At 55.3% G+C, this 26,264-nt stretch overlaps 1 protein-coding gene across 4 annotated transcripts in view; it reads right to left on the bottom strand.

Moving 5' to 3' along the window:
* The window catches only part of CAMK2A (calcium/calmodulin dependent protein kinase II alpha), a 58,860-nt gene that overhangs the window by 18,892 nt on the left and 13,704 nt on the right, over positions 1-26,264 (bottom strand). For 3 of the 4 annotated variants that reach the window (XM_032337330.1, XM_032337332.1, XM_032337331.1), the window contains exons 2-13: positions 25,098-25,192; positions 18,237-18,296; positions 13,049-13,103; positions 12,136-12,201; positions 11,960-12,032; positions 8,802-8,904; positions 7,465-7,548; positions 7,241-7,335; positions 6,091-6,213; positions 5,632-5,715; positions 4,205-4,247; positions 1,521-1,561 (exon numbers count right to left, since the gene is read on the bottom strand). In XM_032337330.1, the coding sequence (XP_032193221.1) occupies positions 1,521-1,561; positions 4,205-4,247; positions 5,632-5,715; positions 6,091-6,213; positions 7,241-7,335; positions 7,465-7,548; positions 8,802-8,904; positions 11,960-12,032; positions 12,136-12,201; positions 13,049-13,103; positions 18,237-18,296; positions 25,098-25,192 (922 nt within the window). Of the gene's footprint in view, positions 1-1,520; positions 1,562-4,204; positions 4,248-5,631; positions 5,716-6,090; positions 6,214-7,240; positions 7,336-7,464; positions 7,549-8,801; positions 8,905-11,959; positions 12,033-12,135; positions 12,202-13,048; positions 13,104-18,236; positions 18,297-20,994; positions 21,205-25,097; positions 25,193-26,264 lie in introns of those variants that run through there. The other variant, XM_032337333.1, reaches the window with a different exon arrangement.

Here is a 26,264-nt window from a genome sequence, read left to right as displayed (position 1 = left end):
CCTTGATCCAACTTTGTTTTCAAGAGAAATCTTACGTCAAAGTCCAATCTAGAAACCACAAAGCACATACCCCATGCCAGGGCCCCTGCTAAGTCTTCAACACCCATTATCTTCCTTCATCCTCACAAGCGGTCCTGGGAGGTGGGAAACCCTTTTACCCCATTGCCCCGATGAGGAAACACAGGCTCAAGGGAGTCAGATAACCAGCCAAGGCTTCCAACTGCTAAGTTCAACCACTGCGAGTTCCGTTACATGGAGTTCTTCTGGCTCTAGTGGGCGCGAGAAGCCCAGTATCTTCTCTGCTCAGCCACCCCCTTATTATCCCACTCTACCCCATCCGCTGCTAAGGATGCCTCCCCCAAACCTTCCAGCTCCAAGAAGTTCAGTTTGAAATCTACTGACGCTGGCTGATAACCAAGTAATTCTGTATTCCTCAAGTACCCAAGAGGAGAAGGAAAAGTGATTGGTAGGGTTTAGCTGCTTTCTTCTTTTCTTTTCCTTTCTCTTCTTTCCCTTTCCTTTCCCTTTTTTGTTTTTAAAGCTTAAATCTTAGAAATCATGGAGTCCACACTCCTCCCACTCCATCCATTGTACCTATAAAGAAACTCAAGCCCCCAGAGGGCTAAAAGCAGCAGGAAGACCCAAATCCTGGCCTCAGCCAGCCAGCCAGCCCAGATCCCTCCCATGCGACCCCCAAACCAAAGCCAGTGGCCTGAGACCACAAATACTGCTACAATGAAGCCATGAAGCCACCAGCCCACCTGGGTGGCTGTGTTTGGACAGCATCCCACACCTTCCAGCATCCTGGGCACAGCCCAGCCCTGGGGTCCTGGCCAGGCAGGGCTCTGAGCCCAGAAAAAGGCAGGGTCTCAAGAGAGGAGAACCCACAAGGCAAGCCAGTGGCAGGGGAGAAGGGAGCTGCAGAGGGTGGGGGCCAGGCCCCAGAGAGCAGAGGGAGAAGAGAGAGGAAGGGTTAGCAGGGTGCGGAAGGAAGTAGCTCGGGCATCAGGGGTGCGGACAGGGGTGGGTCAGGGGAGGAGGGGATTCTTGGCACCCAACTGGCAGGCCTTGACAGGGGTGAGTGCCTCTGGGTTCCAAAGCCAAGAAGGGTGGCTATCCATCCTCCATGGGCTTTGTGGGTTGGACTGGGGTGCACGCTGGGTCAGGGGCCCATTCCAGCCAGCCCACACTTGGGAAGGAGGAGGTCACCCCTCATGATAGCTCTGTCTCTTCCTCGTACCCTCTCACTTTCCAGTCCTCCCATCCCAGAGAACCACAGAAATCTCCTTCAGACCTGCCCCTTTCCTTGTGCCCGCCCCAACCCCAGGCCACCCGCCTCTCCCGTCGACTTTCGGACCTCCCCCTCCCCCACCGGCCCCCACCCATCCTGGGACCAGCCCGATTGCACGAGTGACCACACCTGCTCAGCAAGGCCTAGGTCTCACCCCGGCCCTGAAAACTAGGCCCTGTCGGCGGAAAGGCTGCCAGAGGCAGGCCCTGCCGTGCTCCCGGGGGCTTACCTTCACACCATCATTCTTCTTGTTTCCTCCACTCTTCCCTCCTACGGAGGAGAAAAAGTAGAGGGTTACCAACACCAGGCAGGGCACCAAGGCCCACAGGGTGAGGAACAGCAGCATCTGCGGGCAGGCGGACGGCACGGAGCCGGCTCAGCGATCTGAGGGACACCTCCTCCTTCTGCTCGTCCTTCCTCCTTGGGGCTTGGACTGCCGGTGGCCCACGAGGTGGGCCTGGGCTCCCCTGTCCTCAGCAATCTCGAGCATGCCCCTCTGGCCCCATGGGTGGCAGGAGGTGACCGATGCGTCCCAGGCCCCGGGGGTTGCTGTTTCAGCCTGGGGATTCCCTCTGGATCCCGGTCACCACCCGTGCTGGTGGTGGCCAACCCGGAGGCCTGGCTGCCTGGCCCAGGGCTGGCCGCTCCCTCCCGCCCCGGCCCGCTCTAATTTTAGGCCCATGCTGCTGCCGAGGTCATGTGTCAGCCTGCCTACTCACTCTGGACAGCTGCGAGCCTTGTTTTGCCGGTGAGAAGAAGCAGATGCCCCACTCTGGGGCCCACCCCTGCCAGAGCGCCCATCCCCTACCGAGGCCTCCCTACCCTCCAGCTCCAGAGCCCCATGCTGGGGCTGGCGGTGTCCATGGTGCCTGGGAAAAGCAGAGCAAGGGCTGCTAAGGGAGGCCCCACCTCTGTCATTCCTCTTTCCCTCCCTCCTTGCCTCCTGGCCAGAGCCCTTGGTGAGGGCTGCAGCCAGGAACTGGCATGAATGTCCAGCCCTGCCCAGCTTGGCATCCGGCTGCTTCAGACCTCAAACAAATGCCTTACGTTAAAGGAGACAGGAGATCTCTAAAGCGCTTAGCACAGCACGGGACCTGTATACAGTAGGTGCTCAGTAAACGGTAGCCACTGGAAGTCCTTCTCCCGGTGGCCTGGGGATGGCGAGCCTGGGAAGAGGGGCAGCACGGGACACAGACACCCTGTAGCTCAGAGGGACAGGCTCATGCTGGCCCAGCCTCCCCGTCCCTCTCACAAGTTCACCTACAACCCCTTCCAGGCAAGTAAATGCAGGGGTGGATGGCTCTGGATCCCAAAGCTGAGAGGAATGACTGTCCATCCTCTGTGAGCTTCCTGGGCTGGGGTGTACAGTGGAACAGGGGGAATAGTCCCCTCTCCAGCTTCAAGAGGGGCCTCTCAGCACCAGCCTGAAACCACAGAACTAGGGGTGGGGGGTCCCATGAGGTCACATGTTCTGATTTTCTTTTTTTTTTTTTCCCGATTTTCAAGAAAAGACAGAAATCTGGGGTTTTCTGTGAAATCTCCTAATTTTTAATTGCTGGAAACTCTTCAAAAACAGCACCGTTTTAAAACACCACTGGTCGGGGCGCCTGGGTGGCTCAGTGGGTTAAAGCCTCTGCCTTCGGCTCAGGTCATGATCTCAGGGTCCTGGGATCGAGCCCCGCATCGGGCTCTCTGCTCAGCAGGGAGCCTGCTTCCTCCTCTCTCTGCCTGCTTCTCTGCCTACTTGTGATCTCTGTCTGTCCAATTAATAAATAAAATCTTAAAAAAAAAAAATAAAACACCACTGGTCCCGCAGGGCCATCAAGAGATGGGAACTGACCCATGGGCACCATTTTGTGAGCTCTGGACTCGAGTTTCCAAGGGGTGCTTCAGAGGTTAAAAAAAGACTCTGACTGTCCAGCGGCTCGTCTTTCAGTTTAAGGAAGTGCAGGACCCTAGTCTGGGGAGACAGTGGGAAGGCGATTCAGTGCGGCGGGGCCAGCCCGCATTGGAAGTTCCCGAGTTTTCCCACCTCTGGGTCTTCGTCCAGCTGGTTAAATGGGCATGTGGACCCTCCGCAAAGTCAGAACCAGAACTTGCCCGAGCCGACCCCTTGCTGTGGAGCCGGCCACGTGTCCTGCCTGGCCCATCAGAGGGCCCCTCGGGTGAGCTTTGCTATATCTGCTCAGTGGCCCCATCAGCTGTCCTATCTCCCCAGAGAGAAGCCTCTGGCAGGCACTGGCCTGGGTGCTCTCCAGTGTGCCAAGGGGAGCTTCTTGCTAAGCCCTGACACTAATCCCTTCCTTTTCTCTGTGGGGCTCCGGGCTGTGGCCTGCGGGTCGCTGGGTACTCCCTGCCTTAACCAGCCGGCTGCGGCCCAGGCCGAAGGCTGCTACCCAGGCTCTCTGGTGGCCCGTCTTGATTAAGGGCACTTGCTCTGAGGTGGTTCAAAGCTGAAGGAAAGCAGGCCCTGCCTCTCTCTGCCTAGCCATGGGCCCCCACTGCATGGTCACCAAGGCCACCTGAGCAAAAGCTTGGGGACTGCTTAGCACGGGCTCGGTACTGGGAAATGGGAAAATTGTTACTCCCTGGGACTGCTTCTGTCCTGCCTGAACCAACACCCCAATATTCGGGAGGAACCCCTCGGGCTGGCCCAACCTGAGAACCCCAGCCCTGCTGCGAGGTTAGGGAGCCAGACTCAACCTCTAACCCTTCCTTGTAGGCCTTTGGCTTGCTGACCAATCGGCTTCAGCCCTTTCTGGGTGCAGGCGACCTGAACCCCCAGTCTTAGTGTCCTCTGTAGCCCTCAGTATCCCCAGGCCCCTGGCCTGAGGCCCCACAGATATCGACAGGGCAATGCTCCCAACAGACCTGTGCAGGATATATTCGGGACTTCGAGGTCCCACCACCTACCAGAGAAGTTCCTGGTGGCCAGCATGGTGGTGAGGATGGCTCCCTGCAAAGATAAGGAGCGGGGGAGGGGACAGGAGGTTGGAGGTGAGGGGGGAGAGGGGAGAGAGAAATGGGACGAGCGGGGGAGGGGAGGCAGGTGCTGCCTTCAGACACAGAGCCAGAGCCTTCTGTCCTGCCCTTCCCTTTGCCCTCACCCCACAGCCCGGAGACCATCTCTGCCTCCCTGGGGAAGCCGGAGCGAGCTGGGCATTAGCTGGCACAGCTCCTAGAACAGGGCCATCCCTGCAGAAGATATTAATAGGTTCCGCTGTCCTGGCCAGAGGTGGTGGAAGGGCTCAGAGACACCTGTTGGTGGGGACTCCTAAAAGCCAAAGACGATAGCCCCTGCCCTCCTGGGCCCCCTTCACCCTCCGTCATGGTGCTCAGTACCTTGTTTCATCACTAGTTCATCTTTCCCGGGGCTCCCCGCTCACAGCCTGGGGGACATAGAGAAACACTCCTGTCCCAATGAAGGGCCTAGGGGATGGCCCTCCTGCTTCTGATGCTATCTGTTTTGGACACTCTCCGAGTCTGACTGTCCGTGATTTTAAGACATTTTGAGATTTCCTCTGTGACCACTCCCACTGGGGGGTGGGGTGGGACTTAGTTCTTCTGGCGTCATGCTGGCCACCACCCGCCTGGCCCGAGCCCCCTTCCTGGGCCATCACATCAGGCCTGGGAACAGCTGGTGAGGAGTTTCCAAAGGCGCTGGGCCCTCGGCATCTGTCACTCAGCGTTCTGATGGCTTCTCTGTTCCAGCAGGCTGGGGACTCCTCAGTTACTCTTCCTACCTGTTCATGGAGTCCCTGGTGAGGTCCAGGCCAGGAGCTATCACAGGTTAAGAGCACACGCCACTTGCTCACGAGGCTGGCAGCTCCTGGCCCGCCTGGGTCCCACTGTGGCTTCCTCTGGGCTGTGACCCCTGTCCGCGTCTCTTGGCTTGTCCTCTCCAGTGTTCTGCACCAGGGTCTCTCACCCACCCTGGTCTCCTACCCAGTTCCATCTCAGCCCCCAGACCCTCTCGCCAGCCACACTGAAACTCTTACAGTCTCCCTACAGGCTCAAGCTCATGCTTCCAGACTTTGGCACGCGCTTTCTCTCTGTCTGGAACGTCCGTCCGCTCTGACTACATGACTAACACCTGCTCATCCTTTGTGGTGTCCGCTCATAAGCCACCTGCCCAGCAGGGCTTCTTGGGAGGCTTCCCTGATCTTCCCAGACCTAGTTCATGGCCCTGCTATGGTCACCCCCAGCCCAGACATTAGGTGCTCAGGACATGTTTGTTGACTCAGTGAAGGAAAGAACTTGTGAGTGAATCTCTTGGCCTCTGCGGAGACCCAACCGAGCTACTCCATGTCCGGGGGCTATGGAGGGCAAGGACGTGTTACCTTCAGTTTTCTCCTGGCGTTGAACTTCTTCAGGCAGTCCACGGTCTCCTGTCTGTGCATGCAGGAGGCCACAGTGGACCGATGCTGGAGGAAGTGGGGAAAGGTCTGTGAGTGGGAGGCAGGCCTGCCCAAAGCCCCTTCAGTGGGTGTCTTACATAGAGGTGCTTGGTATTTGGGGAGCACAAATCTTTGTTCTAGAGGACGTTGTAAACGCCGCAGGTGCTTAGCAGCCCTGGTACCCGATATCCCTGCCAGAAGCACCCACCATTGTGATGCCGACACAGAACGCCTCCCACTTCCACTTCCCCTGAGAGCCACAGCATGGCAGCATTTCTGGGTGAAGCCCCCTTGACCCTCTGCTGGGCCTGAGGGGCCGGGGACAGGGTGAGAACCCCATCGGGGTCTGCACCCTGATGCCAGGAGGGGCTCCCAGAAAGGACCCCGCAGGTGAGGGCTCACCGAGATCCAGGGGTGCTTGAGGGCCTCGGCGGCCGTGATGCGTTTGGATGGGTTGATGGTCAACATCTTATTGATTAGATCCTTGGCTTCCGGGGTGACCGTGTCCCATTCTGGTGACGGGAACTGGAAGGGGCAGAGGGGCCAGGTTTGCCCAGCCTACCCCAGGCCACCCCTGCGATCCCCCAGCCCCTGACTGGCAGGGGAGCAGGCAGGGGTCCTACTGCCCATCCACTGGGCATCCACAACCAGGAGTCGCTGGGATCCTCCATGCAGGGACCCTCTCTGGAACCCAAGGAGGGGCAGGATCCTTGGTCCCCTGGATAAATCAGAGCTGGGGCCAGAGGGAAAGAAGGCCTTCCTTTGTTTTTCTGAGGCTGTGCCTTATCTGGGGAGCAGGAGGCCAGTGGTTATGGGCCAGACTTCAGAATCGGAAGGCTGGGTCTAAGTCCTGGTTCTGCCTCCTGGGCCATGTGACTTTAGACAAGACTTTGGGTGACCTTCCAGCTGCCCCTAGAGATGCTGTGAAGATTAACTATGATATAAAACGCATACTACAGGGCTTGATAGAATCAGTCTCATTGAAAAGCAGTATAGCTTGGTCATTAGAAACATGGATGCTAGAGCCAAATTGCCTGGGTTCAAATCCCAGCTCTACTATTTCTTAGCTATGTGGTAAGGGCAGTTATTTAACTTCTCTGTGCCTCAGCTTCCCTCTCTATAAAATGGGCATAATAATCGTACCTATGTCATAGATGGGTATGTGGATAAGCTCTAATAATCTATAAAGCATTTAGAAAAGTGTTGAGTTAGCTAATATTATTATTTGTGTGTGCATTATTATTTGCGAGAGAGAGAGGGAGGGTGAGAGTCTGGCTTCTGGGACCTACTCTCCACCTCTCACCCCACTTCGGTGCTACTCCTGCCCTCCAGGGCCCCAGGCTAAGTGCCATCACACCGAGGCCCAACCATGAGGCTGGGGCCACCCAGCCTGCAAGCTCCACCCACCTGCAACTAGGGAGTGGCAGAGGGCCTAAGTAGGTTGGGAGGGCGGACAGGAGGCAGCTTAGATCTCTGACCTCACTGGGTGCTGGCTTTCACTGGAAGGGACTCAGGGCATGGCAGGGAGCCTGGAGAGAGGAGGGACACTCACATCATAGGCACCAGCTTTGATCTGCTGGTAGAGGCGGTGCTGGTCCTCATCCCAGAATGGAGGATACCCAACAAGCAGGATGTAGAGGATAACCCCTGGGGAGAGGACCAGGAGAAACCTCACTGCGTGTGAAGAGAAGTGATGAAGACAGGAGGGATAGGGAAGGAGAGGGCCCCCGAGGGCCAGGAGCCCAGGGGGATGAGAGGGCTTTGGGATGGACTCACCACAGGCCCACAGGTCCACAGGCTTGCCATATGGGTCCTTCCGCAGCACTTCTGGGGAGAGGTATCCCGGCGTTCCGGCAAACCCTGCTCCGCGGACACACAGACAAGCAGACGCACACATAGAGGTTGGCATGTAAGAGGGATGAGGTTGCCCTGGAGAGAACGGACACACTCCCCATCCCAAGAGTGGCTCGAGGACAGAAAGTTCTTGCCCAGCAAGGCAGCAAAACCTCTAGACCAGGGTGGACAGGTGCATAGGGTACCTGTTGCCCCCCGCTCCCCACTCCAAAGCCTATGGCAGAAGTCATCAGTCAGTCCTTCCCATGGGGTCCTGCTCAGCGTCATACACTGCTAACAGCCTTCCTGCAGCCATTACCAAGTGCTGGTGGCATTCTAGGCAAAATGTCCTTGCCACGTCAGCTGAAGGCTGAGCTGAACCCTCGCTCACTCCCCACCCTTCTAGGAGCTGGTTCTGCGCTAGCAGGAGGCTGGTCCCTAACTCTGGTTTTGCCCTAAGTCCCCTGGTGGGTCTCTTTTCCTTCGAGGACTTAGTTCCCTCATCTGCCAAATGAGAGATTAGGGATTCCTCCCTCTACTACCAACCAGCAGTGTCAGAAGGATCGTTTGACATAAACAGACACCCAAAGTACTTGAACAAGGAATCATAAGAACAGTTACTATTTATTGAGTGTGTGTGCTCATGCCTGGTCTCACTTACTCTTCACACAGCCCTGAGGTCTATGCTATCATCACCCCCATTTTACAGATGAGGAAACAAAGGCTCAGCAAGGTGAAATGATTCGCCGAAGATCACACACCTCCTAAGTGGCAGAGTCAGAACTTGAACCCGGAGCTCTGTCTCTTAATTACTGATCAGTAGTGCCCCAGCTAGCTGAAAGGACTCAATTATGCCAAAACCTCAGAGTCTGCTGAGTCATCTGAGTTTCAGTCCTGGCTCTGTCCCTTTTAGTCTCCCGTGAACTCTTTCAAGTTTCTTAGCCTCCGTTCCTCGTTTGTAAAATCAAGATAATTAGCTCTGGCACCCAGGCCATTAGGGGAACCCACGGAAGCCCCCAGCCAGCCATGGTGGTGCGTGTGCATGTGGAGAGGCCATGTACTGTTTTAAGGATAACCGTGTCCCTGAACCTGACCCCCGTGGAGATAAGATGGGTAACACCCACTGACCAGAGGCTGTGCAGTGGGACCTCTGCTCCGGGAGCTCTGGCTGATTCCCCAGCCATCTCTTACCTGCCCCTGCTTGGGCCTGGGATTCCTAGGGGCCTATGTGTCAACACAAGCCTGGCCCCCACACCCCTGCCACCCCCGTCCCCACTCACCAAACCATGCCTGCTGCTCCCCTTCCACTTCTATGGCCAGGCCGAAGTCTGCCAGCTTCACCGCGGCGCCCTTGAGCTTGGAGGCCAGCAACAGATTCTCCGGCTTCCCAGGACCAGAGAGAAGAGTGAAATGAGGGAAGAAAGAGCCAGAGGACAGTGAGCCGATTCCGAACCTCATGTCCGGTGGCCTGAGCCCACAGGAGGAGTAGCTAGACAATCTAGAGGTGCCTTGCCCCCACCTTCAATCCCAGCCACAGAACCCTGAGCTCCAGCCTCCAGTGAGGGGACTACCCTAGGGTAAGACCTCTGTCTTCAGGAACAGGAAGACCATTTCTCCACCACCCATCCCTTCCTTTGCCTCTCCTCAGGGTTTGGGGCTAAGGCTGACATGGGGTCAGGGAGTTGGGGGGGCAGCTACCATCACAATAAGGAAAAAGAAGTGACATTTATTGTGCCCCTACTATGTGCCAGCCACCAGGCTAAGTGTTTGCGTATATCATCTCACTTGTCACCTCAACAACCTTTGGGGTGGGCATTATTATTCCCTTTTTCCACAGCAGCCTTCCTATGTTCCCTGAAACAATCACACTTGGTCCCACCTCAGGGCCTTTGCACTTCCTGTTCTCCCTGTCTGATTTGCTCCTTCTCTGAGCTTCACAAAGCTGGTGTCTTCTCTTCATCTGCTCTCACCTTTATGTCGTCCCTCCATGGCTATCGAAAGGAGGACCCCCCAGGTATCTTCAGTCTTAGCAACTTGTCGTTACCTTCATAGATACCACAATTTGTAATCCCCCCCCATCTGTCTCTGTGCTTGTTCATTATCTGTCACCTCTACAGACAGTGAGTTCCCTGTCTGTCTGTCTACCACTCTATCACCGACACCCAAGGCAGAGAGCAGCACATAGTGGGTACTTCATACATATTTGTCATATGTATAAAGATGAGGAAACCAAGGCTCAGAGAAGTTAAGTGGCGTGACCCAGGTCACACAGCTGATAAAGCAGAGAATCAGAATTGAGGCAAAGTCTGGCTGGAGAGCCACGTTCTCAAACACGCCGGACTGAGAGACGTGGGCCCTTGTACATGCCACCTGGCCTCTGGGGCCCCGAGACTGCTATCTTCCACTGGGAGTAAAGAACAGGAAATGTCCCCCGCCCCCACAGGCCAGAGAGGGGCTGAAATGAATTCTGCCGTCAGGTAGCCCTGGCCTCTGACCCAGCTCCCCCACTTCTGTGCTATGGAACTTAGACAAGCCATTTGACTTCTCGTAGCTTTGGTCTCCTCTCAGAAAAATGGACAGAGCCCACGTCATGGGCTGGTGTACAGATTAGTCGTGATAATCCTCGCAGAGCCCTTGGCAGTGGCCCACGGCACATGCGCGGTGAGCATTAGCACTCAGAATCGCTGCTGGAGCTGGGGTGGGGGCCTGGGCTCCACGTCCCTGGAGACAGCAGGTTTCCCCTGACCCCCTTCCCCATTGGGACTTCTGACGGGGTCCCACCTCTGACCTTTTGCTGCCCAAAGCTAGGTGGGACCTAAACAAATATAGCTCCATCTGCCCCTCACGAAGCCCTCTTTTATCCTTCGGGGACTGCGCGCCCAACGTGTCCTGGGTCTTGGTAGCCGTCCTGCCCTGATTTGATGAATATGCCACTAATTAATCTATCCAGAGTGGCCTAAATTTGTGCTGCTTCTCCTCCTTTCTCCTCCCATGCAGGGGCTGTTGCTATAATAGGAACAGGCCCTCTGGGAGAATGGCCCTGCCATCCGGCCAGGACCCTCCTGGACTGCACACTTGCCTGTGGGTCCAGACTGAGCCCCATGGAGCTCCGCTGTGAGAGTCGGGGGTGGGTAGGGCTTCTGGGCAGAACGCTGGATCCCAGAGAGGGGCCCAGGCCTGGTGGAGGACACCCAGGGAGAGTGTCCAGAGAGGGGGTCCAGGCTGAGGAGGGCCTGGGGGGTCCTGTCCTGGGTGGAGATGGGGGAGAACAGCCTGCACAAGAGGGAGGAGGTACCATGAAGCCGCCCACGGACCTCAGGCCTGAGCTGGAGGCCTGATCTGGGTGGCCCCCAAGGGCAGCACCAGGGCTCACAGGCCAGAGTAGGAAAGATGAAAGGAGACTTTCCCAGTGGTTCGAGGGGGCTGCCTCTCAAGAAGTGAGTTCAGAGGGGCACCTGGGTGGCTCAGTGGGTTAAGCCTCTGCCTTCAGCTCAGGTCATGATCCCAGGGTCCTGGGATTGAACCCCACATCAGGCTCTCTGCTCAGCGGCTTCCCCTCCTCTCTCTCTGCCTGCTGCTCTGCCTACTTGTGATTTCTCTCTGTCAAATAAATAAAATCTTAAAAAAAAAAAAAAAAGAAGTGAGTTCAGAGTCACTGAAGGCCAAACAGCAGAGGTTCACAGGCACCTAGAAGGGACCACTGCAGGAGCAGGAGCTGCGCTGAGTGACTTTTTGGCCCCAACCCCCGCAGGCCCAGTGGCTGGGGTCAGAAGGCCAGGGCTCCATCCTAGCTCAGGCACAACTGAACGGCAGAGTCTTGGGCAAGTCCCTTAGACTCTGTAGGCCTCTGTTTGCTGCTCTGAAAATCGCGGGAACTTGAGGCTCAGCAGAGGGGAGCGAGGAATCTGTGCCGACCAGGCAAGGCTATGCAGCTACTGCCGACCCTAGATTGCACATCTGCCCAGGCCTTTCTTCTCCTTCAGTGGGAAGAAGAAGGACCCTGGGGGCCCCAAGTCCTGTGCTTCTTCTGCCTGTACCTGCCAGGGATCCAGAAACAAGAACTACGGTGTCCCTGCGCACTGGGTACTGTGCTGTCTCCTTTGACAGAACAAGCAACCCCCAGCAGAGGTTGCCATGGCAACCCCACCGCAAGGCAGCTGAGGCCCTGTGGCTGGAGAGTGGCCTGGCTGGGACCTGGACCCCACCAGAGCCAGCCTGGGGCGACCTTACAACAGCTTACCTGGTCTGGCCCAGAGCACGTGGGCCCGGGCATCAGGAGACTGGATCCGAAGCTTGGCTACTCCTCCCTGCACCCCATTTCCTCATCGGAATCATGGGGTAGGTATTCCCCAGCCCAGCCCAACTCAGGGCAATTGAAGGGATTCTGATGACCCCCCTGGCTTCATAGGGGAGCTGCCCCCTTGGGTGCGTCACTCACCTTCAGGTCCCGGTGCACCACACCCATCTGATGGCAGTGGAGAACGGCCTCCAGGATCTGCTGGATACAGTGACTGGGGAGAGAGAGGACAGGGTCCCCCTGTGAAGGTGAACATCCCCTGGGGAGCTGGGAAGCTGGTGGGGGAGACGCCCTGCCCCCAGGCACCTGGTGCTCACCTAGCATCGGCCTCACTGTAATACTCCCGGGCCACGATGTCCTCAAACAGTTCCCCACCGGTAACCCTGGGGAGACAGGCACAGAGTCACCCTCCCACGAAGGCCCCCGGGGTTGCCTCTTCTGGAAGAGTCTCTGGAAAGCTAAGGGCGTGACCCAGGGACCTCAGAATCTCAGTCCAAAGGGAGGAATCCCTGGGGCCCTGGGGTGCCTCCCGCTGCAGCCCTTTTCCTGGCTCCTATCCCACCCTTCCGTGGACTGCCCTCCCCTCCCCCACTTGCCCTTCTTTCCCGCTGGGTCCATGCTGGAGTTAGGTCAGGGGGTGGGACACCCAGAGGGGATCACTCAGGTTCATCAGGAAGCCCAGGGGCTGGGGTTTTTGTTGTTGTTGTTGTTGTTTGTTTCATAAACTTTAGTTTTTAGAGTAATGTGAGGCACACAGCAAAACTGAGCAGAAGGCCCAGAGAGCTCTCCTGTACCCACATATGCAGAGCCTTCCCCATGATTAACTGTTTTCAGCAGATGGGGCCAGTGTCTTCGCTGAGTTTCTCTGCCAACCCAAGAACCTATCATTTCATTATTGTTTGTCATTCGATTGAGTGGCTTTCAAAACTTGAGAATTACTCCAAAAAGAAACTTTATATTGCCACTAGACATGGAAAGCCAGCACCGCCGGCCACAAATAGAAACAAAGCAGTAAGACGGCAGAAGTAACAAGTGTGCGTTGGCGTTTCAGGATGACCCACCCGCCGTGTCTGGGTGGCAGGCCTATCATGTTCGGGAAACTTCCGTCTCAAAAGGGAATTCTGCCCAGCCTGGCAGCATTTGGGACTCAGGCCAAGGGACCCACCTAGGTCTTCCCTGCTCAGGCTGCCCCTCGAGCCCCTGCAAGACCCGGGGTGGGCCCAGACTCACAGGTCGAAGATCAGGTAATGGTGTCCCTCCTCGGAGATGCTGTCGTGGAGCCGGACTGTGGGAGGGGCCCAAGCAGCCAGTTAACCCGGAAGCACTGCTTCCACCTCCTCCCGCCCTCTCACCTCACCCCTCCAATGGCCAACATACCAACTTCTCAGTCACTGAGCACAAGCCAGGTAACAGGTGCCTTGACAAATGCCAGTGAGCGATGGTGACTGACCTCGGGCATCGTCAAAAGAGGCCCAGGTTTAAAGATGAAAGACCCTTCCCAGCTTTGGTCAAAGTCTGGTCTCTTCCTTCCTCCAACCCTTAGCTTCCTGGCTGGATAGTCTGGCATCAGGGAAATGGCTCAGATCTCTGCCACTTGCTCGCTCTGTGACCCTACGCAAGTTGCTACACCATTCTGAGCCTCTCTTTTCTTGCCTGAACAATGAGAATGAAACTCCTGGACCTGCAGCCTCGTTGTGAGAACTCCATGAGGCACACAGGCGGTGTTCACCCAGGGCCAACCCTGGGGAAGATCCATGCTGGGCAACCAGATGTGAGATAAGAGAGCTGGTCTTGGTGGGAGGACCGGGGTCCCTGAGGTAGGCCTGCTGAGAAACTGTCATCTCTTCATACCTCACTTACCAAGAACAGGGGCAAGACTCCCAGGAGCCCAGATCTCCCAAAATTACCCCCTGAGATTCTGGAAGGAAGGACCGAGGCCCAGAGCTGACTCAGGTGCTGTACCCTGCTAGCCAACTGCATTTTCTCCCAGGACAGATTCACATCCTTTCCCTGAGCCACAGCCTAAAAACGTCCACAGAGCGGGGTACATGCTCAGAGAATCAGGATACGTCGCCCAACGGAAGATCACACAGCTGTTAAGATAATACGGTAATACGGTAGTTACGGTTTCCCCTGGTTCCGAATCATCTCTGAATTATGTTGTTTGGCAAAAAAGCAAAGTGCAAAACAGTGTGTGTGGTACTTAAAAAGATGTATTTAGGCCTGTTTGTGGCATAAGTGTCTTTGGAAGGATACAAAAAAGTGGGCATTGTGGGACCTTGGGGAGGGGAATCGGGAGGGCAGGAGTGGTGGGTGGGTGAGATTCTCTGCTTTATCTGCGAGCCCTAGTGCCATCCAAATTCTGGCCATATGCGCGTGTTTCTGACTCAGTATCGAGTCCCCCCAATGGCTTATGGCTCTCTTATCTGCACATAAAGTTTGGAGAAGCAGGTGTCAAATACATCAGAGTAGGCATCTACTATGGGGGCAGGGGAGAAGGTGGCTAGAGATGGAGGAGAACAGGAACACAAATATTTTTAAAGATTTATTTATTTAAGTAATCTCTGCACGGAATGCAGGGCTAGAACTCACAGCCCTGAGACCCAGAGTCATACTCCACCAGGACTGAACCGACCAGGCACCTTGGGAGCACAACACGTATAGAAACATCTGAGAAGGTACAGACATCATGTATCATATGAAAACATGTATCATACAGTATAACCTCTAAGTCCCAAGGCTGTAGAATATACTTTAAAAATTTTCTTCTCAAAAAAAAAAAAATTGTCTTCTCATTGATCTACCATAAACTTGCAATATTAGTGTAGCCAGATAAAGTTAAAAACAAAAACAAAAACAAAGCCCTTTCTGGGTGCCTGGGTGCCTCAGTTGGTTAAGCACCTGCTTTTGGCTCCGGTCATGATCCCAGGGTCCTGGGATCTAGTCCCACATCATGCTCCCTGCTTAACAGGGAGCTTGCTTCTCCCTCTCCCTCTACCCCTGCCCCCTGCCTGTGATCTCTCTCTCTCAAATAAATAAATAAATCTTTATAAAAAAGGAAAAGAATGCTGCCCGTCTAAGCAGCCAGCAAGGGGAGCACAGGCTGGATTCCAGCCGCCACCTGCGTAAGGGCACTGGGGTAGGCTTTCGTCCCTGAGAGGGGGCACCAGCACAGCTCAGAACCCAGGAGACAGGACACATAAAACCTCCCCTCCCATCAGGGAAGGCTGCCTTGAGAAAGAACAGTCCAAAGCCAAAGAGGAAAAGGAAGATTCAAGCGCCACCATGGGGTATGAAAGGTTCTCACCACGTGGTAGAGATTGACATGTCTGTGGTCACTGAGCTATGTTGCCAGCTTTTGACTTTTTAAAATATTTCCATAGATCCAACAAATCTGTAACCTACTTTTCATTTATATAGCTGGACTCACGAATTTCTGACATTCTTTTCATATTTCCAACAGGGATGGTTTTTTTTCTTGGAAATTGAAGGGCAGGGCTTGCTATCCTAGCCTCTGCCCTCTGACGCACACTTCCTGGTGTCCCCTTGGGAGGTTTGATGGAATGGTGACAATCTGGGCTCTGGAGTCATTCTTGCTGGGCTCACCTCCCAGCTCTGCTTCCTGTAAGCTGTGTAACTTTGGGCAAATTAGGTAACCTCTCTGAGCTTCCTTTCTTACCCATAGTGCTAACACCACTGGCCTGCTGCAGGGGGATAATTGATGATGCTTGTAAAGCCCTCAACTCAGGGCCCAGCACTGGGAGAACTTGACAAATGAGGACGCTGTCGTCTACCTCACCGACCAGTTCACTCCTCTTGCCTACCCCCAAATCCCCTGCTAAACTCTCAGGGTGTCCCCTGCTCCCTGGGGTGGCCTCAGGGTGGGCCCCATCAGCAGGTGGTGATGGTACAGTGTGGGGCATTGTTCCTGTCCCGTGTGCGCAGCACAGCTGGACCCCCTGTGCTGAGCCAGGGCCTCCCTGATCTGGTCCCCCCCAGGGCTGGGCACCAGTCCCACGTGGACTACAGCATGGCTAGAGTCACCCAGCAGGCTGACTAGGGCTCAGTCCAGCTCCTTCAGCCACAGGCTTGCCTCTGGGGTTCTGCAGCCACAGCTGCACCCTGTCTTCACTTCTTCTGGGGGATTATAGTCTACTTAGAAGTGAGATGCTTGGAGGCTCAGGAAGCAGGGCCTTTGCAGCCCTGAGATAGTTTCGGGGTTCTTCCCCAAATCCTCCTGATCCGGGGCTCAGCTCTGCTCTCCACGTCTCTGTGCATTAGCTACCCCTATCCCAATGCCATCCTCACTCCTGCCACCCATCCTCAGCCTTGGCACGTGGTGGGGTCCTGGATACCCTTGCCGTCAGGTGAAGGAAGGCAGGAAGGAGAAAGGAAGGTAGGTAGGTAGGGGGGAGAGGGAGGGGGAGGGAAGGGGAGAGGAGGGGAGGAAGGAAGGAGAAAAGGCCTCAGTGATGATGATGATGATGATGATGGTGAGGCACCATTTCTAAGACTTTGCCACAGGCCAGCCTTGTGCTAAGTGCTTTCCTTGCAATTTCTCATTTAACCTGCCCAGCAATTGTAAAAGACAGCTTCTGTGCTTGCCCTCACGAACCTGTGCGCCCCAACACCTAGCGAGCAGCAGAGCTGGGATTGGACCCCAGGAGCAAACCGCATTCTCTTAACCAGCACGTTAAACACAGCGCCCTGATCTGGTGACCAAACATTGTGATGGCTCGGGAGAGTGAGAATTGCACGGAGGTTACAGTTTCGGGAGAGGTTGTCTTGTGCGAAGGTATAGACTGAGGACAAGGGGGAGCAGCCCCTACCTCAGGACTGTCGTGGGGCTATGCTTTAATTAATCATCATAATTCTACGAGGCGGGTATCATTGCCATTTCCCAGATGAGAAAATCGAGCTTCAGAGTGCTTCAGCAATGGGTCCAGGGTCACACAGCCATTAAACTGCAAACCCAGGATTGGAGCTGCAGACTGTCAGCCCCAGAGCCCATAGGGTACTGCTCCCCATATACAGTGGGGAGAGGAGAGGGGAGGCTGCAAGGGAGGAGGAGGCAGGGTTGACCTGAGACAGTTGTAGTGTGCAGCAACACACACACACACACACACACACACACACACACTCCCTACCTCCTTCCCCTGGCGCTGATCGCCTTTCTAAGAACCATGGGACTTTGGAGTCAGAGCTCCCTCTCAACCCCTCCATCATACTGCTGGGCAGTTGGAGGCCCTGAGCAGGGCAGGAGCTGCCTGAGGCCACACAGTGAGTCTGTCGGCCGGTGGTCAGGGATCGGGGTACAAGCAGGCCTGCCCCCCACCAGCCGCCTTGCTGGCCCTCCTCTCATTCTGGTCCTGGAGCCTCTGGCTGCTGTTTGCGCAGTTCTGCTCCCCTTCCTTGGGCACGGGGAAGGGGAGGTGCCTTTGGGGTATAAATAGCAGACTGAGACGCTTCTCTCTGGCAGGAGGGTTAACCCTTGGGGCTCTGGGCACTGAGCTATGCTTCCTTACCAAGGGCAAAGGCGTGGTGGCTGCCCGAGTGGGAATATTCCTTAGAGAGCACCTAGGCCTTGTTCCTCAAAGTGTGGTCTGACGCAGCAGCCTTGGCATTGCCTTGGAGCGTGCCAGAAATGCAGAATCCCGGGCCCCACCCAAAGCCACTGAACCAGAATCCACCTTTAAAGAGGAAGCTCACGTGATGCAGAGGGTGTCTCCTTGCGGAGATGGGGGAAATGGCTCAGAGAGGGCAGGGCTCCCACCCAAGGTCACACAGCCATTCCCTGACAGGACTACATCTAGAATCTGCTCTTCCTCCCCTCCCCATTCCCCTGGCCATGCCACCCCAACTCAGAACACTGATGGGCAGGGATGCAGAACTCCAGTCCTGCATGGGGGAAGAGGGGAGGTCAGGCCGTGAAGCGTGGTCTAGGCCCAGCCTCTCCCCTGCAGTCTGTGCTCAGTCTGCCCCTGGGGCAAGACCTTGGAGCTTGCCTCTGGGGGGCAGGCAAGCTGCTGGTCTAGGTAGGTGGGCAGGCCACAGTGCCAGGCTGACTCAGCTTGGGGTAGGTTTGGGGAGTGGGCTGTTATGGTCAAGGCCACGCCTGGCCTATTTTTGTCTCTCTCCCGGAGCTTTGGAGCTTCGGGAGTTTTCCTGAAACAGCTTTTCTGAAGGAGGCTGCCGGCAGCGTGGGCTAGGAGGGAGGGCCCCTTCTTCACCTTCCCCCCAACCAAGCTGGTCTCTGAGAAACGTGGAGACCATTAAAGGCACCCCCTTTCCCATCCCTCCTGCCACCATCCCCAGAGAAGAGAAAAGCTGCCCTCCCTGCCCAGAAGACCCACTGGCTTGGCCGGGGCACGGGGCCAGGCTCCACCCATCCCCCTCACACACACCCTCACCAGCTTACCGATGTTGGGGTGCTTCAGCAGGCGGCAGATGCGGGCTTCGCGTTCCAGCTTCTGATGATCTGAAACACAGATGCCCAGCTGAGTCCCAGGTGAGGGAGGAAACCTCACCCACTCTGTCTCGGCCTCTTATGGTCTGCGCCCCCAAGGCAGCCCCTGCCCCCCCCCCCCGGATAAGCTTGCCTTTCTGGCAGAGCCTCTGGTTTCTCCAGGAAGGCGGTGGGAGGCAGCAGAGTAAGGGTGGTAGGGGGCGGGGTTGCAGGGCCTTGGAAGTCCCTTCCTCTCTCTGGGCCTTTGTTTCTGGGGTTCTCAAATGAGGTGCATCTCCAAGTCCCATCTGCAGAGCCTGGAACACCTCCTACCCCACCCCAGGTAGGCTCCTGCTACCCCGTCTCCAGGCTTGCCCCTCGCAGGGCACTCCAGCCCTGCTAAATGGCATTTCCCCAGAGCCCCCCTGCTTAGTCCTTGCACTCAGGCTTGGGGGCCTTCACCCATGTGGTTCTCTCAGCTTGGAACTTTTCCCTCTCAACCTCCCACTGTCCTTCACTGGCCATCAATCCTTCATGCCCACCTGTCCTTCGATATGCCCTCTCCTGGCAGCCTGTCCTGCCAGAAGAGGAGGGGGCCCCTCCACTGTGTTCTCAGGGCCTCAGGACAACACATCTCACTTTGGCTCACGGGGACCTTTACCCTTAAGGGCAAGTGCTTGGTCTCTGTTGTACCCCTGGCATCTACTCAAATGCCCGGCACATAGTAGGTGTTCAAGAAGTCATTGAATTATAGAATAAACCATGGACTGATCAACCTTCTGGGGGGGGGGTGTATGTTTCTGTGCAGCAGAAGAGCTATATTAATTCACAGAGCCGCCTCCCTTCCAGGGGACTCTGGGCCAGGGACACCCCAGAGAATCTGCAGGGTAGAGCCCGTATGTGGCAGCCTCTGGGCTTTACCACCTGGAGCTCTCACACCTGCTCTCCAGGATTTCTGTCCAGACCCCCAGGGAGAGAGGACTTGTTCAGAATCTGTCCCGTGGTCTCCCGCCCTGGGGCTGCCGGGAACAATCCTACCCGTGACTCTCTTCAGTCCTCCCAAGGACCCTGCTCTGTGGGCATCACTGTCCCCATTTTAGGCACTTCTTAATCTCCTTTCTGGTGCTTTTCTCACAATTCCATAGTTAATGCCTTAATTTAAAGAACCAGAACACAAAGGGAACCAGTAGAATATTTACTACGCGCCAGGTACCGTGCAGAGCACCTCGAGCCCATCTCAAGTCCTCACAACAGCCCTTCGAGGGAGGTGCCTTCACGCTCCGACCTTACAGAGGAGGAAACAGAGGTTCCTAGAAACGGAGTACCGGGCTCACAGCCGCACCTGATCCGTGGTGATCAGCGGAGCCACACACTGTACCCAGGCAGTCAGACTCCAGGCATGTGCTTTACTGTGCTATAGCACTCTCTGCACCCTGACTCATCGCCCCCACCTCCACCAGCCCCCAATTTCTGAATGGAAAATTGGGGCGCATAGGAGGGACCCCACGCAGACACGCAGAGGCAGAGCCCGGATTCGAACTCCAGTCTCTGGCCCCTTCAGAGCACGCAGCCCCCAAGGAAGGCAGTAAGGACAGAGAAAGTCCCAGCCCTTGTCCCCAGGCAGGCAGCTCCCCTTTCCCTTGTCCCTTCATTAGAGCAACCCCTGCCCTCCCTCCATGGGCTGCACAGATCAAGAGCAATACCGAAATGCGGCTTTTTCATCAGCAAAGCAATTAAGTCCACGCCTGTCTCCGTGGAGCGTAAACTCAACTCCCCAGCTGGAGGTGGACTATGGGCTAGGAGAAGGGAGGCTGCCTACACTGGGGGAGGCAACCTCCCCCTGGTCCCCCCTCCCTCCCGCTGCCCCCCCACCCAGCTTCTTTCCCTAGCCTCCAGGATGGTAGGAGACCGATTCTGCACAAAGGAGGGGCCTCTCCCTTCTGAGCTGCTGAGGGCCCTCAGCGGACTGCGGACAGCTGGACACCACCCGCCACCAGCCCTACAACCCTCTCCCCCACCCCACCCATCCCCAGCAGAACTGGAAACCAGGCCAGTCAAGTGGGGCCTATCAGAGGGGGCTGGGGGCTATAGGTTCAGGGAACAAGGTTGGTCCAGCCTGTACATTCAGGGGCTGAGGGACCCAAGCACAGAATTCTGATGTTTCACCACCACATCATGTTACCCAGGAGCGGCACTGAAAGGACACGCAGGTCACACAGCCTCACACTTGGGCCTGATAGCCAGCCCTCATTACCAGAAATGCCAGGAGCTGTTTTTATAAACCTGGCAATCATCTCGTGCATTGTCCAATCATGCCACATTGCCACTCTCTGGGCTTTTAGCATGAATTTGTTGAATTTATGTAAACATATATATTATTCACCAGTTTTTGTATCTCTGACATGTTTCTATTTTCTAACATTCGTTAAAGGAAGTAGGGACTGCGTTTCTTTTGACCTCTGAGGCCTTGCCCCGTTCTGTAGGTAAGGAAACTGAGGCCCAGTGATAAGGAGCAGTCCCTTTATCAAAGTCACTCAATAAGGTGGTCAAGCCTCTTTAGAACCCACAGCTCTGAGGAACCACTCCTGGATGCTCTCCGCACTCCAGCCAATAGTCTTTGGTAGCCAAGGACCTCTTATTAAAATATGAATTAGATTCTATCTCTCCCTGGCTTCAAACTCTCCAACAACCCTTCAGACTCCCCATTGTACTTGCAACCCCAACTCCTCACCATGGCCAGGCAGACCCCGCTGATCCTGCCTCATCTTGGCCTTGGAGCTTCAGCCACAGTGACCACCTTTCTGGCCTCAGGCGCACCAAGCCCCTTCCCACCTCAGGACCTTTGCACTTGCTGGACCTTTTGCCTAGGATGCTTTTCCCCTGGGTCTTCTCATGGCTGCCTTCTTCTCCTCAGGCTGGTCCAGCACAATATCACCTCTTCAAAGAGCTCCCCTGGCTGCCTTTTCTGAGGGTCCCTCCTGCCCCATCACTTCCCCACTACCCGGTCTCATTTTCTTTATAACTCGTTGTTACCTAAAATTACCTCACTTGTTTCTATGTTTAATGTTTTTTACAGTCTTCCTCCCTAGAGAACAGGTGCGATGAAAGCAAAATCTTGTCTGTCAGTCACAGCCATGCCCCAGGGCCCAGAGCCACTAAGCAGCGTGTCCAAGGAGATGGCAGAACTGGGATTTCAACCCATGTTCAAAATTACTGTACCATATTGCCTCCCATTCTCATAATTAATTAATTGACAAATCAATCTATTCAGCTAGATAGATAACAGCCTCCCAATGGTGAAATTCCCGAGGGACTCCTCCTGCCCAAGTACCTGGAAGGATTGTCCCTAATGCTCACCATGATACCTTGTGAACCCTCCCCCTCCCTCCCTAGGGGTAGGCCTCCAGGGTGTTGGGGCTAAGGGGCCCTGCCCTGCCCAAGAACTTGGCAGGCAAGGGTGAGTTAAAGTAAGGTTCAAGGTGAAGCTCCTGGGGCCAGATAGTGCCAGCAGGGCAGAGCATTAGGGGAAGTACAATCAGGCAGCCTGGAAGGCTCTACCTGCAGAGTGAGGTGGGGGAGGGGGCGCTCCACCAGGCAGGTGGGACTCTGGCCAGAGGAACAGAAACCAGAGGCGAAAAAATAGACCTCCAAATCTTGGAAGAGGAAATGCTCCCACCCTCTAGAGGGCCTCAGCCGGGCTTCTGCTCCTGGGAGGTTGAAAGAATAATCCCAAGGGCCAAGATTGCCAGGCAGGGGTGGGGAGTAAGCTGAGGAAGATGAGAAGGATCTGTCTTTGGATCCTTAGAGCATGAACCTGAAGATGAGGGGCAGCATGAATGAGCTCGCGCCACGCTTCTCGCCCAGTGTCCTAGGACTGGGTGCCCGGGAGCCAAGGAGGTGATCCCTCAGCGCTCAAGTGGCCAATGGTTACTATGGAGGTCTCTGTACCCCTGCCAGTCACTCCTGGCTGCACCAGCCACATCCATGTGCCCAGTGTCCCCTAAAATATTAATGAGTTTCTTCTCTGCACTGGCTAAGACTGTGGCTGGGAAGCCTACGGAGCCCCCTGACAGGGGGTTATCATTGAGCGAGCGAGCTATGGTCGCTGCGGACGGGGTTTTTTCATTGTAGGAGCTTGGGCCTCACCTACTGACTCCAGCCCTCCAGGATGGAACTAAGGCAGCCACTTTTTTTGAAGGCTCCTGAGGGGATCTGGCAGGGCCTGAGACAGGCAAAATTTTCACTTTCCATTCCATGTCCTTAAGACTTCTTGAAATTGTTTACACTACGAGCATTTTATCTAAAAGAGTATTTCTAAAATACATATGAAAAAATAATCTCCTGGGTTGGGGAGCCACTCAACAGAACAAGAGGCTGACCCGGGTGGGGAAGGGGAAGCCGCAGCTCCCTGGGGTGAAGGGAGGGACGGACACCCCGGGTGGGCCGGGCCCCCCTGCAGAGAGCTGCCAAAGTCCCCAGGGGCGCCAGCAGGGGAAGCTTAGGGTATGTTGCCAAATCTTCAGCATCAAACTTCTCCCCTCTCCAGGCACCATAAGTGGCAAACAAAGGAACCTGCTAGAAGCAGCTCCATTCCTCCTCTCCCGCTGGGGAGAGAAGCCTTGCAGTTGGCAGACTTCTCTGAGATGGTTCCCCTGAGAACCTCCCCTCTCGCACCCTCCACACTCAGCTAGGCCTGGGCTGCCTTCCTGTAAGGATATCAAAGTCCCAACAAATGGCCAAAGACAGGGGACTTGCTGATTTCCCCTTGGCGCTGCCCAGAGTCCCCACTGCCCAAGGAATGTTTAGTCACCTTCCAGAAAAGGGACAGTGCCCCTTCCACTGCCTCCCATACACATCTGTCTCTTCCTGTCAGAGCGCGCGCGTGCGCGTGTGTGTGTGTGTGTGTGAGAGAGAGAGAGAGAGAGAGAGATTGAGAGAGAGACTGAGAACCAGGAGGCAGGGAGAGGTGTCGCTCTGAGAATACTGTGAAGTGGCTTAAGAGGTCCAGTGCCCAGGGAGGACCTTGAACGCTGACCCTCCTTCATTTTGTAGTAACATCAACCAGTCGCCCCAAGCCATGGCGCTAATCTTGCCCCCACCGCGCCCCCGCCCTGTATCTCAGGGATTGGGACATCTCCTTTGATCATGAGAGACCCAAAGCACATAAAGGGCGCCAGACTGCCACTCACACCACAGGAAGCCAGGCAGGTCCCAGCATCTGGACGTGAGGCCACGTTCCCACAGCCGCCCTACCCACCCTGGCTCCCTGCCCCCGGCTCCAGCTCCAGACTTTCCACGGGTATCGTCCGTCCACACCAGCTTCCATGCTGAATGTGTGCCATCTTGGCCCCCGACCCTCAGAGAACCACCCTCCACACATCCAGCCTCTTCTCCCCACAGGACACTGGCTGCCCACGGGGGAGTTCAGTAACTAGGAGAAAGTGCTGGGCTTCCAGCAGCACTGAGCCAGAAAGATGAAAGACGGCAATGCGCGGTCCAACATGGGGCCTGCTGGGAGGCCTGCGGGGGGCCGTGTGAACATCCTGTACCAGACTCTGTGAACCCTACACCTGCTGGGCACCAGCCACCACACAGATGCATTATGCCAGATCAACACCTGGCCATGACGCCAGCTCCTCGCATGACGGCTCCCGCGCTGCACCTGTACCCGCCGCACCCAGCAGGACACCCTCCACCTCCAAGGGTCCCCAAGGCAGCTTAGACACCATTCAGAGAAGGCACTAGAGTTTTGAAGATAACTTTCACCAAAACACTGACCGTGGATGCTACCATTACTGCTCTAACCACACGCTAAGGGCAAGAAACCAGGCTCCTGGGCAGGCTTTCCAAGTTCCAGTATCCACATGGACCACTGGTGTAACTTGCTAAAATGCAGATCCTGATTCCTTAAGCCTGGGAACAAGAATGTGCATTTCTAGCAATCTCCTGGTAATGCTGACACTGCTGGTCTAGGACCACTTCCAAACCAGAATTACCTGGGGATTTTTTTTTTTTTTTTCAAATCCTGGTCACACCCCACACGGATGAAGTCACAATCCCTTGGTGGGAAGGAAAGCATCAAGAGTTCTTAAAGCTCTCTAGGGGTTCCAGGGTGAGGACAGGTTGGGGAGCCCCTGTTCTAGGGACTAGTTAGGGATGAGAGGGTAGACCAGTGTGGTTGAAGCGGGATGCCCCTAGAGTTCACTGGATACCGGGAGAGCGCTAGGATGTGCTGGCTGCTGTCCTAGGTACTGGGTATAGCAGGGAATGAGAGCTGTCCCCACCCGCTGGAGCTTATAGCCAAGATGCATGTTAAGTAAGGGACCAAGCCAGCAAATGGGACTGGGGGAAAGCGCAGACTGGGGGAAAGCCATAAAGAAGGTAAACAGTAATAACCGATATAAGATGGGGGAGACGGCCTCAGATGTAGGGGTCTGGGAAGTCTCTCAAAGGGTGTGACATTGAGTTGAAACCTGAATGTTGAAAGAGGGTCAGCTTTGTAAGGAGCCAGATAAGGGAATGGTGGGTGCACAGGTCTGGAGATGAGAAAAGAAGCAAGTGGCAGAAGGGCAGGGAAAGGAAGTCCCGCCTGGCACCTTAGCCTTCACCCTGGGTAGGAGGCAGAGAGCCTGGCCTGTCTGAGAGGCTGTGTCCTCTAGTCTAGATCTCATGAGGAAGGAAAATGGAGGGGTCTGTTCTCATAATACCCACAGGAAGAAGAATCTCCCTCTGCAGCATCACCCAGGGGTTCACACCCAGGTCCTGCTTTTAACCCAAAGCGTGGAGGGGAGAAGAGCCCCAGAGGGGCAAGCAAGGCATGGATCTGCCACCTACCTCTGGCCGAGAGCTTCTTGGTGTTGATGATCTTAGCAGCATACTCCTGGCCAGCCAGCACCTTCACGCACCTGCGCACCACTGAGAACGCTCCCCTAGGAGGACAGAGAAGGTGAAGGAGGGAAGGAAGGGCCCAAGGCATGCTTCGTTAGGACATGCCAAGGTTCATGCATCTGTACCTCGTTGGCTAGGGAGACCCCCTGCAGGGCTGCTCAGCTCACAGGGGCGAGTAGCCTGACTCAGGGACAGGGCAGGGCTGGTGACCCAGGAGAACGCTCGCCTGCAGGTTATGAGACCTTGGCCTTGTGAAGGATGAGCCTTCCAGAAGTGTAAGAAGTTGGGTCCACCAGGTTGTAAAACATTAGAATCATGTAGGGTCAGAATCACAGAATCTTACCTCCGAAAGGTTTTAGTTTTCAGGCTTTGAGTAGGGAACACATCAACATGACTCAAAGTTCAAAAGATAAAAAAAATGTAGGTAGTAAGAAGGCTCCCTCCCACCCCTGTACAGCAGTCTCCGAGGTCCCGACCCCGGGGACAGCCAGTGTTCCATTCCTTGAGCATCTTTTCGCAAATACTCTCCACCACATAAAGGGCTTTGGACCCCGCATGCTGTTCTGCACCCTCCTTTTTTCAGGAAATATTTCAGAGACACTCCTTCCATACTGGAACATACAGAGCTCCTCATTATTTCATCAAATGGCTGTCCTATAATTCATCTAGCCAGTCCCCTACCAATGGGCAATTAGGTTAGTTCAATCCATAGTTCCATGCATATTACAAACATCCCTACAATGACTAACCTTCTACGTGTGCCTTAGAATTATGTTTCCCACATGTGCAGGTGTCTGTGGACCCACTTCAAGAACTAGTATTCCTTGGTCAAAGGGTAGGTGTTATTAGTGATTGTCATAGATGATAGGAGATTATCCATCTTAGAGATCATACAGACTTACTTTCCCCGGTCTGCAAAGGGACCATTTTCCTCCACCCTTGTCCCAGTGTGTTATCAAACTTTCTTATCTTTGCTAGTGAGACAGGTGGGAAACAGCTGCTGGGTTTGATTTGTAATCCTCATATCACCAGCAGTAGGGAAACACTTAGAGCGAGGGCTGTGTCTGTGCTTTGCATGGGGACACTGATTATGTGGAAGGTGGCCCGTTTCCC

This window comes from Mustela erminea, chromosome 3, assembly GCF_009829155.1.
Source record: "Mustela erminea isolate mMusErm1 chromosome 3, mMusErm1.Pri, whole genome shotgun sequence".
Classification (NCBI taxonomy): domain Eukaryota; kingdom Metazoa; phylum Chordata; class Mammalia; order Carnivora; family Mustelidae; genus Mustela; species Mustela erminea.
Note: the sequence above shows the minus strand (reverse complement) of the source record. Positions and strands in the feature narration are given on the sequence as shown.